A 17,084-nucleotide genomic window follows, 5' to 3' on the forward strand; every position below is an offset into this window, starting at 1 on the left:
TTCTTTCTTTTTTTGGAAACCCGGGAGGAATCCTTTATGGATACCCTCACCCTAGGGGAATCGCGTGAGGATTATACAGGAATTCCGACAGCGACCTGGCGATCCCGCCGGTGTACCCACTAAAAACCCCCGGGGTGGCTTTCCCTACACTGGAGGGACGTGCAGGAACCCGGAACTTGCGGAGCAAGTTTACTTCAGATTCCTGACTGTGGGCTCCCCTCCGCGTTTGGGATCTGGCGGCGCAGCCACCGGATCTCCTTCCTGGGGGAAGGTGTCTCACTACCCTCCCCCCCGGGCAACTGCTTTAGACCACTGAGCTATCCAAATTTCACATTTAATGCTGCTTTTTAACACAGTAATATGCGACTCCAGAGCGATGTTAGTATCTTGCTCGATGGATGCCGATTGCCATGGAGAAACTCTTGAAAAGGTCGCTCGCTGACTAAATAAATGCCGGTGGAAGTATTCGCGTGCACTGCATGCTGGTTTCCGACTGGCCTTCCGTAAGAAACGGCACCGACGAGCACAACGCCGTAGAGTGACCACATCCCCCAAGATCCTTCTAGTAAATACTAATATCCCCACTGTGCCAAATAACAGTGGCGGATGGACTCTAAATAGGGCCGTCAGTCAGAGACGCCAGATTCCGGCCTTTCAGTAGCATGCGGTAGCATGGAGGGGATAATAGAAAGAGACAAAACATGATTCTCTCTCGCTCTTTTCTCACAAAGAAGAGCGAGAGAGAATCATGTTTTGTCTCTTTCTATTGTCCCCTCCATGTTATCGCATGCTACCAAAAGGCCGGAATCTGGCATCTCTGCCGTCAGTCGGGGAGGGTGGGAGCCCTCCGTCTAAACGGATTAGAGGGCGGGGTTACCGGAAGTTGCTGGGAAAACCCAACTGCCCCCCGAGGCCCCCCTTCCTCGGTGAACCCCTCGATAAGGTTATGGAATTCACCGGGGAAGGAAAGGGCTGAGGGGCCTCAGCAAGGGAGAGGTCTGATTTCACAGACTCCACCCTTAGGCCCTCGACAGCACAGTAACCCCACGCAGGAGAGGAGTATGAGTGAGCGCCGGAAGATCGGCGCAGGCCAGTTCGCGCTCCGGAAGTAATGCAATTAGCAGTTCCCGGAACGCGGGCTACGAAGGCGATGAGGCATTGCAAGGGAGGGGTTTTTAGTGTGTGGAAGTAGGTATACTAGGAGAGTTCTAACTCAGGTCCTCTCAGGGGGGATGAGGTGCGAGGGGGATTTCGGTGGCGCGGGGGCTGCGGGGCGGGGGACGCTTTCGGCGCGTGTTGGATGTTTTATCGCAAGTATAAGCAATATTATATTACATACCCGGTTGATAAACAATATAAACAGCGGTATTCCTTAAGCAATGTTGTATTACATACCTTAATGCGTCGGGACATGTTTTCGCAAACAAAATAGCTCTCGCGGTACCCCCCCCCCTCACCCCCAATATAAGTAATTCTAGATTTTTTCCGTTCGACATATCCTTACAAAATAGCTCTCGCGGTACCCCCCCCTACACCCCCCTCGCCCCCATCACCTCCAATATAAGTAATTCTAAATTTTTTCCGTTCGACGTATTCTTATCTCTCGCATTGAATTACGCGTCGCGCGAATTTATAAACAATATAAACAAATGGCGCCCCCCAGAATCATCTTCCATATTTTTTTCTCGGAAGTCCTTTAACGTACACGACAGACGATTCTTCTTCTTCTTCTTCGTGTATCGTACCAACGATAGTTGGTTGGTTGGTTGGTTGGTTGTAATTACACGCTGAGCCAAGCCATACGGAACGTTTCCGTCTTCCCATTGTAATTCATGATGATTTCTAATCACCCATGAGACTTGACATCGCTCAGATTTTGTAAGCACGCTCCACGGTACGGGACTTGCAAAAAAGTAATGCGAGAGAACATATCCCTTTCTCAGGACTGCCGCTTCCTTCACGAAGAATAGTTTGCCGATGGTAAATCCTTGCAGATCCACAAACGTTGGTACGGATATGACGAGATCTCTCATCGAGAGAAATGACGAAACTCTAAAACCAACGCCTCGCAACACTTTGATTTATATCCTGCTCCTTTTCCCCTCTCTCTTGTGTCGATATTGTCGCGAACACTTAGGTGATTTTGCGTACAACGTTGGTCAACGGATTGTACTGGATCACGCGATCGTGTATGATGAGACAGTACGCAGTGATATTCGTCGGCACGTTCTCCTTACACTCGAATTCCAATCTCACATTCACGGTTGCGCTCTTGACCGATTCGTTTTGTCGAGAACAATCGATAATTACGAACGGACCGTTACGTAGAAACATCGAGACCGTGAGACTCGGCTCGAGATACTCGTATCCGTAATAATTCTTGCAGAAGCGCGTATACGTGTCGTACAGAATGGACCATCTGTTTTTATCGAAATCCAGGTTCATATCGTCGTACGGATAACATTCCGAGTTTAGATAGAGTTTCACGTCGATTTGCAGTCGTCGAATCGACTCGTATTCTCAGACATAACATTCTTCCGGCCTGTTTGCAGAGCGAAGACAACGTAGCGTGGTTTCTCCAGCTGAGTCGCGGTCTTAATGGCCCACGAAGGCTTAGTTGTGCGCTGCAATAGCGGATACTCGTACAGATCCCACGAGCGAAAACCCATGCTGAGATATCGTCCGCTTTCCAGAGCACGCAGCATCGACAGTTTTTCAATCTCGCTCAACAACACGTGTGGCATTCACCATTATATCTTGAATATGTTGATCGCAGGCTCCAGCGTCGAATCTCCAAGTAGACAACAATTGTTGTCGTTGCGCGATCGTATTAAGATCAATTCGTGACGAGCGTTAATCACCACGCGTTTGTAATCCTCCCAATAACATGTAGAGCGGTACGCAAAAATTGAAGTGTCCATTCGCATTGGTCGATGCATCCCAGCCGGCGTTCCTCATAATCACGCTTCTATCGGCTGATACCGTTACATAGTTTTTGAGCGTAGTAGTTATTCCTACGTTTCTATTGCGATCAATCTCAACGCCATCGAGTTCGTATCGAATCTCATCGAACATGAATGCGACGCAATTATTTCCCAGTGCCACATCAGCTCCTCCATCAGCTGGTGGTCTGTTTTTCGTTAGTTCTCCCTCGATGTATAGGAAACTCTCATACGGCAACGTATACAGATCCTGTTGTTGTATAGGTATTCTTATCTCGTCACTGTATCCGAACGTTGTATTGGCGAACGAGTTGTACGTGATCGTCGAAGATCGGTTCGTCACCGATGCTGAGGATGTCGGTCATCGTTCAGTTGTTTCGTACCGCGAATCCCAAAAATTGTAAAAACGCAACGTTCGATGCGCTGAGTTTTTTTTTCTTGGATGATTGGATATTAGCGAACGTCGACGTTGTTGTAGTTGTCGCTGGCTTCGTAAAGATTGCGTTATCTCTCACGTCTTTCGACCCGTTCAACACGAGCATCTCATACGTCGCATACGTATGTTATCGCCGTAACCGTCGTACGTACAATTTTATGGTGATCTCTTCTCCTCGAAAATCGAGCAATCGTCCGTTCTGGTCGACAACGCGTAACGTTAAATCCGTAATGCTCCGCGCGATGATCGGCAGGTAAATGATCTGCGCCGGCGTTTCCGATATCTTATATCCCGGTGGTACCCTCGGTGAAAATTCATGTATCGTACGAACGAGTTTGCCGTTGTTGTACGCGCCCGCGGTCACGTTACATTCTACGCGGATAATATTCACGTTGATAATGTTAATCGGCATGTTCGATTCGTACCATTTTCGCGGCTCGAGAATACGATTCGAAAATCCTAGCAACGATCCAATGTTGTTGGGCTTGCTAAAGTTTATTCTGTATGCGCATTTGATCTCGCTCCTCATCGTATTGTAATTAGCGCGGAGCACTATCGGATATTCTCCATCTTCATAATCACCGTCGTCAATGTGTTTCTTATCGCGATGTTTCCGTGAAATTGCATGTTTCAAAAATGCATGTATACTCGCAACTCGTAGGATCCCTCGGGAATCGTAATTTCCGCGTCGTCTTTGCCAAAGTAAAATTTATTATTCGAGGAATTCACATTCGGTATTGTGTGATAAGTCTCAAAATCCGTTAGACCGAGCTCGTATGCATCGTCGCCCAAATCTACGGCGGGAAAGAAGTTTGCCGCGAGAACGCTACTCTTCCCAGTCAACGTGAATGTCATAGACATGTCGGCAAAACTGTTTAACGAATACTGAGTTAAATAGCGCAATATCTGTCTTTAAATTCGCATGCATCGACCGTTCGAAGAAACTGCAAGCACAATTGTCCGCAGATACTCTGATCGTAAGCTTGAACAGGTGTGTAATTATACTATATCTTCGTTACGTTTCGTCCAAAATATCGCACCAATTCATTCGGTGGTCGAAGATTGCCGAAACTGTCGAAATATATAACGCGATTCCCCCTCTTTGCGTACGCTACCCAATGAGTACCTGGTCCTTCGACGTTATCCAAATTTACGATGCCGCTCTCGTTTTGATATATACCACCGATCGATAAAGAGTCGCGCATGAAAACACCTCTAAAATATGGAATGTGCATACGTTTTGCCAGTTGTAGCAATTGTACGTTAGTTATGCCCTGCGGCATTTTTAACGTCTCTTTGACGTTTTTTTTTCTCGGCTCCTCGTCCGTATTTGTAAGGAGTGAGATATGATCCGCGACCTTCCATGGCGCGATTGTGACGTAGCATCTCTTACAACTGACGTTGCGCGGCTTTTCCGTCGTTCACAGCCTTCGCTACACCCGCCGCTCCACCGATCAGGGATCCGAGCGCACCCAACATTGGTAGAATCGGCAATGCACCGCCGCATTTTGCTACCGGAAGTATCCGTTTCTTCGCCGTTTTTTTCTTCGTCTTCGTCTTTGTCCTCTTCAGACCCATACCGAGCTTCGTCTTGGCTTTCATCGCTGCCCAGACAGCTGTGGCGGCGGCTCTCTCACCGAGAGTCGAATTTCTCGCACCGATGCAATTTCGCGCTTTCTCGGCGAGTATCCTATCCGCCGCGTGTCTCTCGGTGAGATCGTTGCTCCGAGAGTGTGCTATATCATGTTCACGACACGCCGCGTCCAATGGATTGATACCGCGATCGCCTCTAGCTAATCGCTTCTGCAACCGCGTGCCTGGACCGCAAAACTGATAGCCGGGAATATGGAATTCGATCGGAAGCGCGTTTATCGCACGATTTAAGAGACCACCACCTCTTACAATTCTCGCTGACATTCGTCGCAATCTTTTATTAACGGTGGCGGATCGTCGATGTGCGTTTGCTGCCACGGCTGATTGTAATGTCGCATGCACGAACGATATTGTTGAACCTCCGAATCAGCCTTTATATATTCTGGAAGCTTGTCCCACAATCGTTCCACGTAATTACCAAAATTTTGCAGTAAAACAATCTTTGGGATATACTGCAGTTGTTCAGCGGTAAGCCAGAGAATGTCTTTTATCCGACAGAAGGAGAAACATTTTTGATACGGTTTCGAGTCGAGACACCTCTATAAATAGGTCTCCCCCCTCGTGATCATTCGCAAAATTAATTCGAAAGAGAAAACATGCGGTTCGTACGACAACCTTTGACGATACGCGTGACGAATTGTGATAACAGATTACGATCAATGGGGGACAACGCGGAGATGCGCAGACACGGTACGATGCTACCGACTACTATACGCGCGATCGTTTGCGGCCCCTCGAATTGTGGTAAAACCAACGTTCTGATAAGTCTACTGGAAAGTCCGCACGGTGTACGTTTCGAGAACGTGTACGTGTACTCGAAGTCGCTGCAACAGCCGAAATATCGATATCTGGAGAATTTGTTGACGCCGATCGACGAAATCGGCTACTTTACGTTCTCCAATAACAGTGACGTCATTCCACCGAGCGAGGCACGTCCAAACTCGATTTTCGTCTTCGACGACGTGGCGTGCGACAAGCAAGATACGATAAGAGAGTACTTCTCAATGGGTCGTCACTCGAACGTTGATTGCTTCTATCTATAACGCGAACCTGCTGATCTTGTTTAAACAGGACGGTACCAACTTGAAACACGTGTACAACGATCACGTGAATATCGACATGTCGTACGAGGATTTCAGTGAATTATGTCGTACTTGTTGGCAGCGAAAGTATGGATTCCTAGTGATAGATAAGGACAGCTCGCTTATGAACGGGCGATACAGAAAAGGATTTAACGTGTTCGCGATACCGCAAAACGATTAGTCGCTGCCAACATTCCGTCGAGAGGAGTGAAACGCTCGACACTCTGTCGACATGGCTGGAAGCGATAATATTCGCGAGCGTGAAAAGATTGCGAAGCAGATTGAGAAAACGAGCGAATCGATCCGCAAGAAACATCGCGCTTTGAAGATCGGTAAGATCGACGACGATATTGCGGTCAAGACCCATTTTGGGCCTATTATCGAGCCACTACAAAAGATCGTCGACAACTCTAGCTCAATCGCGGTGAAAACCGAGCCGGAGAGTAACGTTGACGCGAAAATTAAAACGTTACCCATCAAGCGATACAAGGAGGAAGAGGAGGATGCGACACCGAAAAAGAGGAAACGATTGAAGGCGAATCGTTTATCGACACCGCGTACATCCGATCTATCGGATGCTTTACTGGATGAACCGCCGATAACCTCTACACCTTCAGCGACAACGAGAATCGTATAATCCATGATATCCGAATCACTCGCAATCGAAAATGTTTTCGAAACCACGGGCAACCCGCTCGAAACATCTGTTCGAAACATGTTACAAACGTCGGAAGGTCAAGAAGTGTTACGAGAGCATTTGGGGCCACTGGGACAAAAGTACATGAGCGCTCTCCTTAGTGGCGACGAAAAAAACGAGATCGATCACGTGTACGGTATCTATTTCAACGAGAATGAAATGCGTCTCGGTAACAAACGATTCGACATTGATAAAGATGACTCTATAATCATAGACAAAGTGAGGTACATTGGTACACCTGGATTATACGAGTTGATCTTCAAGTGAATTCCCGATGACGTCATATACACTGAGGACGATATGCAAAAATATAAGAGCATATTAATGGCGACGAGTGTGCAAATATGATGCGTAAGGTCGATTAAATAGTAACAAGGGATACAAGTATAAACAAATAATCGCACCGTTGATGTCGATCGAATCGAAAAAGAATAAATCCGGAACGGGAGTATTCATGCCTCGCGCGATGACGCTAACCGACAATAAGATCGATTACGTGCACTGGGACGACCCGAACGAGCTAGTGGATCGACTACGATTGCTCGACGCTTCGCACCGAGCTGGCCACAACGCTCACGAAAACGAGATCCTGTCGATCGTAGAGGAACTTCGCGAAGTCGGCCTTATTATAAATTAAATGATGTCTCGACAAAACTAATCAGTCGATCGATGTCACTCGCATCGAAAAAAATGTCTATCAACAAATTTGGATTATTCGAACGGAGAAATGATGCGATCGACACAAGCGATCATTGGGGTAAATTGGTGACGAGTTACTTGCGTCAAAACGCTCTGTGTCGCGTCGCTACGGACTATGACGCGAGGTCGCGCAAGATTCGCCGTGTAGCGCAACCTGAGGCTGATACCGATGCAGTCAACAAACTGTACGTGGAACAATGCGTTAAAACGTTGAAGAATCAACAGAAAGAATCAGACGAGAAGCTGACTGCGTTCGAGAAGGATATGCGAGCTTTGCAGACTGCGATAAACGAGCTTCGGCGTGCGATTAACACTAATTCAGAAACGGCTATCAACCTGTAATGAGCTGTAGTGAACGGCTTAGGAGCGGCTATTGTACAATTATTGAACATCTACAAAGGCTTATCGAACATCTACGAAAGGTTATCGAACGACTACAAACGGTTATCGAACGGCTATCAAACTACAATGAGTGGCAGTGATCGAAGAGGAAACGGCCGCGAACGGGGCTACGAACAATTTAAGAATAGCTGCGAACGAGGCTACGAACACCTCAGGAACGGCTGCGAACAAGGCTACGAACACGTCAGGAACGGTTACATACAACTCTGGAACGGCTACGAACGACTGTGAACGAGGCTACGGACTACTTAGAAGCGACTACCAACAGGGTCAATCACGGCAACAAACGGGTCAAAAACGGCAGTGAACGGCTCAGAAACGGCTACGAACGGTTATTGGACGACTATCGAAGGTTAACGAACGGCTACGAACGGGCCAGGAACGTCTATCGAACGACTATCGAACGTCAACGAATGGCTACGAACGGGCCAGGAACGTCTATCGAACGACTATCGAACGTCAACGAACGGCTACGAACGGACCAGGAACGTCTATCGAACGTCTATCGAACGCCAACGAACGGCTACGAACGGGTCAGGAATGTCTATCGAACGTCTATCGAACGCCAACGAACGGCTACGAACGGGCCAGGAACGTCTATTGAACGTCTATCGAACGCCAACGAACGGCTACGGACGGGCTAGGAACGTCTATCGAACGTCTATCGAACGCCAACGAACGGCTACGAACGGGCCAGGAACGTCTATTGAACGTTTATCGAACGCCAACGAACGGCTACGGACGGGCTAGGAACGTCTATCGAACGACTATCGAACGTCAACGAACGGCTACGAACGATAAAACGTACGGTGATACTCGGGGCACATATCATTTGATCGACGAATCGAAACAACGATGGATCGACGATCGGGAATAACCGAGGAAGCGAAGAAACAACATAGTTTAGAGAAACGGCAGTTGGTGAACGAATTGCACGCACCGGCTAGAAAAAATTTTCCCCGAAGACATGTCATAGTGCGAGGATACGATGATCTGTGGCAAGCTGACATCGTCGAGATGCGTCCGTATTCTTGTTTCGACGGAGGTTACCACTACATACTCACTGTCATCGATGTGTTGAGCAAGCACGCGTGGGCCGTACCACTCAAGAGTAAAGGTGGAAGCGAGACAGCTGACGCTATCGCCGAGATAATTCGAGGTAGCAAGAGGTGTCCGAGAAACATACAGACCGATAAGGAATTTTACAACGCCGACGTGCAACGGCTCATGCGGAAACATAACATCAATCACTATTCTACATATTCGATATTGAAGACATCGATCGTTGAGCGATTCAATCGCACGCTGAAAAATGACATGTGGAAGATGTTTACGCTGAACGGATCTCACAAGTGGATCAACGCGTTGCCGCGACTCGTAGCGGATTACAACGCGCGCAAGCATCGAACGATCGGTATGCGACCCGTCGACGTTACCCTCGCTGAAAGACTCTTAACTACGGTGTACAACCGTGTAAATATCGCGGGTCCGGCAAAATTCAAAGTAGGTGACTCGGTACGCGTTAGTAAGTACAAGACAATTTTCGAGAAAGGTTACACGCCAAATTGGACAACCGAGGTGTTTAAAATTGTAAAAGTGCAGCATACTAATCCCGTAAGCTATCTACTTGAGGATTATCGCAAAAATTCTATCGCCGGAGCGTTCTACGAGCACGAGTTGCATCGCGCGAATTATCCGGACGTGTATCTCGTGGAGAAAGTACTGCGCAGGAGGGGTGACGAGGTTTACGTGAAATGGCTGGGATTTGACAATTCGCACAACTCTTGGATACATAAGGACAATGTGATTTAATTAATCATACAGTGTTTATTTTTCATTTTCAAGAAAAAATATATATGTACAACATAATATCTGAAAAATGAAAATACACATAAAATCTTTATTAATATTTCTTTCAATAGTATATGTATTTAATGTGTAAGATATGTATTACATAAAACTATATGAAATATAAAAATATACAAAATATATACATGGTTATATACAAAATATATACAATTAATAATAAACAAAATATACATTTATTTACAAAGGTATCCTATAATGTCCCCATGGTAACGTGTCAGTCGAATCAGGTACGATATACCGCTTGTCATCGTACGGACTCAGAGCAGTTTTCGTCTCACGGACGGCATACACTTCGTGCAATTTAGATCTTATACAGGACTGTTGTCGCGTCATTTCAGTTTCATCATTCAAACACCGCGTATAATCGTCGAACGTTATATTACGCGCTACGACATTACTTTTGATGCCTTTTGCCTTTTTTGTGTCTTTCTTACCATCGACTTGTAACGCGTACATTTTTGCTCTAAGCCCGACGAATTCGGTCATTATCGCGCCATTGTTTTCATCCTTCATCAAGCCCGGCACTTTTTTATTCACGAGCGGTATACCGTACGCATTGTCCGCGACATAATCGCTCGTATCGAATCTAGCGATATCGCGCTTCATGTTTTCGTACACATCGACACACTCGACGTGATATATTAGACTATCTGTGTCGGTATACATGATCTTACATTTGTCGCGATACAGGGGAGACATGTACTCGTGGTGAAATTCGCACAGACACACTTTCGATATGTCGAGTATGCACATACCGACGTAGATTGGTTTATAAAATTTTACTTCCAATTTGCGCAATTCTACGGCGATTAAATTTTCCGAAAAAACGCTTCGACTATGGAAATTTGGCGATCATCGCTTCTGCGCCGTATCGTCCGTCCCACTTTATTAATAATTTTACATCGACACGATTACGCACATTTTCCATCGTTTTTCCATCGCATTGTTCATTAATTTGTATAAATTTTTTTCAAAATCATTTTTCCCGAGTGTTCTAAACTGTGTATTTAATTCGATATAACTGCGAAGCCACAGAGATTGTATAAATTGTAATACGCGATGTATTTTTGTAACGCGAACATTGGCCGTGTCGCGTACATTGCTGTAGGTTACGGTAGTGTATCACGTAACGCTTCTTATCGTATAATGTTGCGAGCAGCTTGTCTTGCCGCTTAGTCTTGTCGCGTGTCGGGCAAAACGGTAGATCAGTGTGCGTATCATGAAGATGTTGCGGGTACTCGAGATCGACTTCGAGGATATAACCCGTAGGCGAATCTAACGCGATCGATGCTACATCAAAATTCGACACGTCGTCGACTCATCGAAAATCGGCATAGGGCAACGGTTGACACATTGCCCATCCGTACAAATTATTTACATCGAAATACATCAAGTATGACGATGATTTCGATGGATCGTACGACTCCATGTACTTGTTATTAGCACGCGCATATCTGTTGGAACACTGACTCAGACCACCGCGTATACCGCGTTCGATAAACATGACCATGTCGATGTCGGTAAGCAATTCGAACGTAATCTTGGTATGCTTCAACATGGCGTCCCACGTGTATCCGGGAAGAGTATAATAATACGCGGGGTAATTTTATGTGATTTCTCGATTTTTCTGCCTTAAGGTCAACAATTTTTGTAAATGAAATATACTTTTCTTTAGTTATTGGAAGTAATTCGATTTCCCCTTCGAACGCTGTGGCTATATCCTTAATAATGAAATGCGCGTCGTAACCGGATAAATTGTGAAAGACTATGGGAATGCAAAAAGGTTCTTTGTAATTTAGATTGCAATTTGAGTGCGCGGGACCCCTATATCGCCCGGTCAAATGACAATGATCGCGTACGCGTGTATCGTCTTCTTGCGTAAACGGTTTTTCGCATATATGACAATGCGTTGCGCTGTGATATTTTTCCTATTCTTCGGATGTTAAATCTACCATGGGGACATTTGTCGTTAAAATAGTTTTTACACGTAACGCTAAATTTCTAAGTTCTTCGGTGAACCACAAAACGCAATCGGCGCTACGGCGAGAATTATAAACGGATAACGAGTCGTCGTACGAACAATGCACATAATACGCTATACTAAATGTCCGATGGTGTTGGTACAAATTTTGCTGTTCTTTCTCCATCTTGACCAAAACGCATTCCAAGTCGGCGTATACGATGAATGGAAGCCACTCCTTCCGATTAAAGTTGTTGAATTCGAGCCACTTGTCACTGTCGCTCGGCAATCGGATAGCGCAGTCGTTCATCTCTCGACAGTCGACCGTATGTGACTGCAGCTTGTCGTTCGAACTAAAGTAATGTAAACATCTGTAAGAGAAAATTTTTTAATTAAAAATTTATACAATGCATATTATATAAATTATATCAATTATATAAATTATTTTTTATTATATAAATTAAACTTATCGGTCGCAAATATATCTTTGACCGTTGTGTTTGCTCAACTATGAACTGACAAGTCGCGATAGATTCTTGATCCAAGCGAAATGTCCGACGTTGTTGCCGTCTTCCACGTACAACAAGTTGACGTGCTTATCTCGCTTCTGCTCCGAAAGACGTATCGGGACAATGCTGTTCTCTTTCTCGATGCTGTACACGTTGATCGAGATATTATTTGCAAGTTCAAATTTTTTAATTTGATTCACAATCACTGGAAACTCAATGTCCCGGAGATTCAGCACTGTCGCGTAATGCGGGTACGATGATTCCCGTTCCGCATTCCTTTCTGCGGGATATAGAGCGGCGACCACTGCCCACGCGAAACACGCATTGTCTTTAGATTGCACGTTAACCACCGCTCTCTTCGTCGTAATCTCCCGCGGCAATTTAATGTGACATCCCGTGCGCATAGGATTATATTTATTTACATTAACAGTCAAATTCTGTATTCGCGACAATGCCCAGCCACTATCGCGTTCCTGAAATTCTTCTAGCAATGCTAGGGTGGGCTCGATAACGCGGCGCTCGTGTAAATCAGACGTGCGAAAGAGTTTACAGTTTCTCGTATTGATACTTTTATTTGCATGCTTATCACCCGACACAAATTCACCGTTGAATATAGTGTTCACTTTTACATTGTTGTGTCTTTTTATAACGTCTTGCACTTGCTCGAGCACGATGTCTTTGGCATCCTCGAGAAATTGACGAGATTCGATATAGTTTGCGTTAATTACAGCATCGGTCAGAATACGGCTATCGAACGCGGTATCGATCTCTCGCCAAACGAGTCTTTCCGCGTTATTGTCGCCGCTGTAATCACCACCACTGGGTATAAACCGTCTCTGCAATCGAGTCTTTGCACCTTCGAGTCGTGCGATTTTAGCCACCAGAGATTGTCTACTTCCGATCGAGAGCCGCGGACGCTTGACACGTCTGCGTTCTTTGAACTGTTTGATAAATTCCTCGCAACGCTGCAGCCATGCAAAATACTCGCCCAATTTGGCGGGACTGCTCCACCAGGTCGCGTTTAGTCTCCTCGATGTTTTCCATTTTCTTCCTGTCTTTTTCACACTTTTAATACACACGTCACAATTTTCTATGGAGCACTTGCACGTGTCGATGGGCGTTCAAATCACGTACTATGATTTGATGCGCTTCAATCCTCCTTATATATATTTCGTCCTTTCTTATCTTTGTGAACGGAGGAAGCAAGGGCGCAAAGCAGCCGAACATCGGCGCTGATATGCGTTGCATTCCTTCCGAGAAAAAATGGAAGATGATTCTGGGGGGCGCCATTTGTTTATATTGTTTATAAATTCGCGTGACGCGTAATTCAATGCGAAAGAGAAGAATACGTCGAACGGAAAAAAAATCTAGAATTACTTATATTGGGAGTGAAGGGGTGTACCGCGAGAGCACAACGCAGCCGAACATCGGCGCTGATATGCGTTGCATTCCTTCCGAGAAAAAAATATGGAAGATGATTCTGGGGGGCGCCATTTGTTTATATTGTTTATAAATTCGCGCGACGCGTAATTCAATGCGAGAGATAAGAATACGTCGAACGGAAAAAATCTAGAATTACTTATATTGGAGGTGAGGGGGGGGTGAGGCGCGAGGGGGATTTTGGAGGCGCGGGGGAATGACGTCACGCGGGACGGAGGGGATTTCGGTGGCGCGGGGGCTGCGGGGCGGGGGACGCTTGTTTCGGCGCGTGTTGGATGTTCTGTCGCAAGTATAAGCACTATTATATTACATACCCGATTTATAAACAATATAAACAGCGGTATTCCTTAAGCAATATTGTATTACATACCCTAACGCGTCGGGACATGTTTTCGCAAACAAAATAGCTCTCGCGGTACACCCCCAATATAAGTAATTCTAGAGGACCAGAGTTAGAACTCTCCTAGTATACCTACTTGTGGATATACCCGGATCACGCTCCGTCCGGGGAGTCCCACATAAACCACGGAGACGGCCCTGCGGGTATGCGTAACGCATTTTCCCTTACCCTCGTAAATAAAAAGTTCTCTAGGGGTCCCCTCTGTGGTGGCGGGAGAGGACCTCTCGCTGCCGGTCTTGGTCATGAAATGACCGGCAGCGAGGAAAGCGGTCGTCTCCTGCGAGTCCGTCATGACCCAGAAGGAGACGGCTGAGAGAGTGAGGCGCCAAGAGGCAGACTCTCGTGGCGATGAAGAGGAAGAGGAGGAGATTGAGAAAGAGGAAGAGGGGCTGCTAGTTCGCCTCCTTATCCATCCGAATGAAGAAGTTAGGCGTGGGGGCTTCGTCTTCCGCTCAAGGGAGATGACATTAAAGGGGAGGGCTCGGTGAGAATTCTCTCACCGAAATGACTTACAAGCGGGAAGGACCGGGGGGAGAGCTAAGGCTACACCCTAAAGCGTAATCGGACGATGGGACAAAGTCTCACTTAAGGGAGGCCAACGCGGGGTTGTAGAGGGGGAAGGAGCGATGTAAACTCTTCCTCCTCTCTACGGAGTACGCACAGTACCCTCTCCAATACTAGGGGGGAGTACAATAGTGCGTGTTCTCTCGGGATCCAATCGGCTCGGGTGGGGACTCGGGTCGGCTAGAAACGGACTCCCGAGGAAGGCAGACGAACGGCGTGGCTCCCGTCTGTCCGCAGCAGTAGCAGTTGCGAGAAAGGAGAGTAACTAATGCGCTTCCTGGGAAGGAGATCCGGTAACACAACACAAGTAGTCGGGTCCCAAGCGCGAAGGAGAACCACAGGCAGGGACACTGAAGTAATGCATAAGCAAGTCCCGGGTCTCTGTCTGCCCCTCCAGCGCTAGGAAGGCCACCTCGAGGGTTTTAGCGGATACACCGGTCGGACCGACATTGGGTCAAGCCGGAACTCCTGCATAACTCTTACCCGATTCCCCTAGGGTGACATATCCATAAAGGATTTCCCCGAATTACCAAAAAAAAGGAAGATCCCCTCCGTGATGCACCACCTTGTCGTGGAAGAGCCCGAATGATTCGTCGATCCGCCTGTGGCAGTATCGAGGGTTCAACCCTTGGGAGGGCCGGGCGGGGAGGATTACTGGCTAAGAGTAAGGATACCTCGAGAAAAAACCAACTACCATGGGTGATGGGCAAAAAGAGAGAGAAACGTACCAGCCCAGAGGTTACGGAGCGCCCCAGGGCTCGGCGGATGGGGGGGGGGGTATTGTCCTGGCCTCTCCCCCCATCGTCATCAAGCGACGGGCTAATCTCGGTATCTCGGCTGAGCAGCGAGGGAGCACCCATGATCCCTCAGGACGCGAGAAAAAGCAGGCTGTCCTCAACTATTTCCTCTGGGCTGTTAGAACACAGCCGCTCACGTTGGGCAGCGTGAGCCTGTGGAAAAAGGGAGCTGTTTGACTCGACGATGCGTGGAAGAGGGAGGACTTTGTGATTATTTACTCAAACCCTCCCTCTTCAGATTGTGTAAACACGGGGAGACCTCGCTGGACCCCCTGGTAGAGCGACCTTCCCCACTGTGTTTAGAGCGGAATGTAGATCCCAAATCGGGAGCCACTATTCCCCTATTTAGAATTGTGGCCGTGGGAACGGACCCCGGTCCACGGAAAGTGGACCGGGGCTCATCCCCGCGTAAAATGAGGAGTATGGGAACTTGCATCCCCGGGACTCCGAAAGTGGGAGCCTTGGGGAGCAAGCCCCCTACCCCTGGGAAAGGGAAGGGTGGCAAGGGAAGGGGACTTGATGAAACAACAACGAGTCCTTTCATTAAACGCCGCAAGGCGACGAGTGTGGCCTTAGGACCTGTAGGGGGGTACGTGAGGGGGCCGAATAAATCGGTCGGGTCTCCTGCGGACTTAGCCGCAACCTCCTGGCCGAACCGGCCCGCCGAAGCACCCCAGGCTCAAGTATCCGCCAGCGTAGCTGGATTTTTAGTCCGCGCGCCGAGGATAGGGCTGATGCGTCTGAGCCGGTTCCGTATTGAGAACCTTCTTTTGAAGGTGCTTATATGCGGGCCGCACAAGGGGGATGACAGGGTTGCTAACACACCCGCGTTAAAAGAACCGCGGCCACAACACCGGCACGTGTGTATAAGCATCGCGCGGGCCGATACTCGGCAGTGCTGCCTAGAGAGTGACCCGTGTGGTGCTACAGATATTTAGCGGTGGCACACACCGCGAACACCTGCGGAGGGACCGACCGAAGGAGGCGCTGTTATCGATGCAGCGCCTCCTCCCATCGGATACGTGTTTGTCGCGCGGAGCCCCCACAGTGTCCGCTGTGCGTGAACCTGTGGCGCCTCGTGACACATATCCTGAGGGCGGAGGATTGCACCTCCCTCCCGGGTAAGGAGAAGAACTACCGGAAACGACGGAGAAGCGGAGACCATTCCCCCGCCCAAAGGGAGTGGCGAAGTGCAGAGCCAAACCCTCTTCTGGACGGGGAAGTGGAGTCCTTGGACGACCCAAGAACCCCCTCCCCCGCCGCTTTGGGTGGCTTAAATGCCGTATGCTGACCGGCACCGGATGTTATGCGAGAGCGGTTCCCAATTATAGTGGCCTGTGTAGGCATAAAGGGGGAGTGTCGGTATACCTGGCATTGCACTCCTGGGGGACGGATTAGCCGTCCCCTAAGGGCCAAGGAGTCCGACACTACCCCCGACGCGCCGAATGCGTCGAAGGTGTACGTAACGCATTTTATCCTCCTTTAAAAAAAAACATGTTCTCTTGGGGTCCCCTCCGACGGTGCACCATCTTGACGTGATGGAGGGGCTCGGGTGATCCATCGATCCGCCTGTGGCAGTATCGATGATCCCTCGGGAGGGCCGGGCGGAGAGGATCACTCGCTAAGAGTGCACT

General features: G+C 47.9%; 2 protein-coding genes across 4 annotated transcripts in view; both read right to left on the bottom strand.

Moving 5' to 3' along the window:
• Positions 1-17,084, bottom strand: part of LOC145973431 (protein expanded) — a 530,479-nt gene that overhangs the window by 261,184 nt on the left and 252,211 nt on the right. The gene's annotated exons all lie outside the window — the stretch shown is intronic.
• On the bottom strand, positions 9,938-11,130 carry LOC145973490 (uncharacterized). The gene has a single exon (XM_083102939.1). It carries the CDS (start codon positions 10,531-10,533, stop codon positions 9,958-9,960), a length of 576 nt encoding a protein of 191 aa, XP_082959065.1. The 5' UTR covers positions 10,534-11,130; the 3' UTR covers positions 9,938-9,957.

This window comes from Camponotus vicinus, unplaced genomic scaffold (assembly GCF_025532165.1).
Source record: "Camponotus vicinus isolate PSW18456_S1 unplaced genomic scaffold, iyCamVici1.0 SCAF_6, whole genome shotgun sequence".
Lineage (NCBI taxonomy): Eukaryota > Metazoa > Arthropoda > Insecta > Hymenoptera > Formicidae > Camponotus > Camponotus vicinus.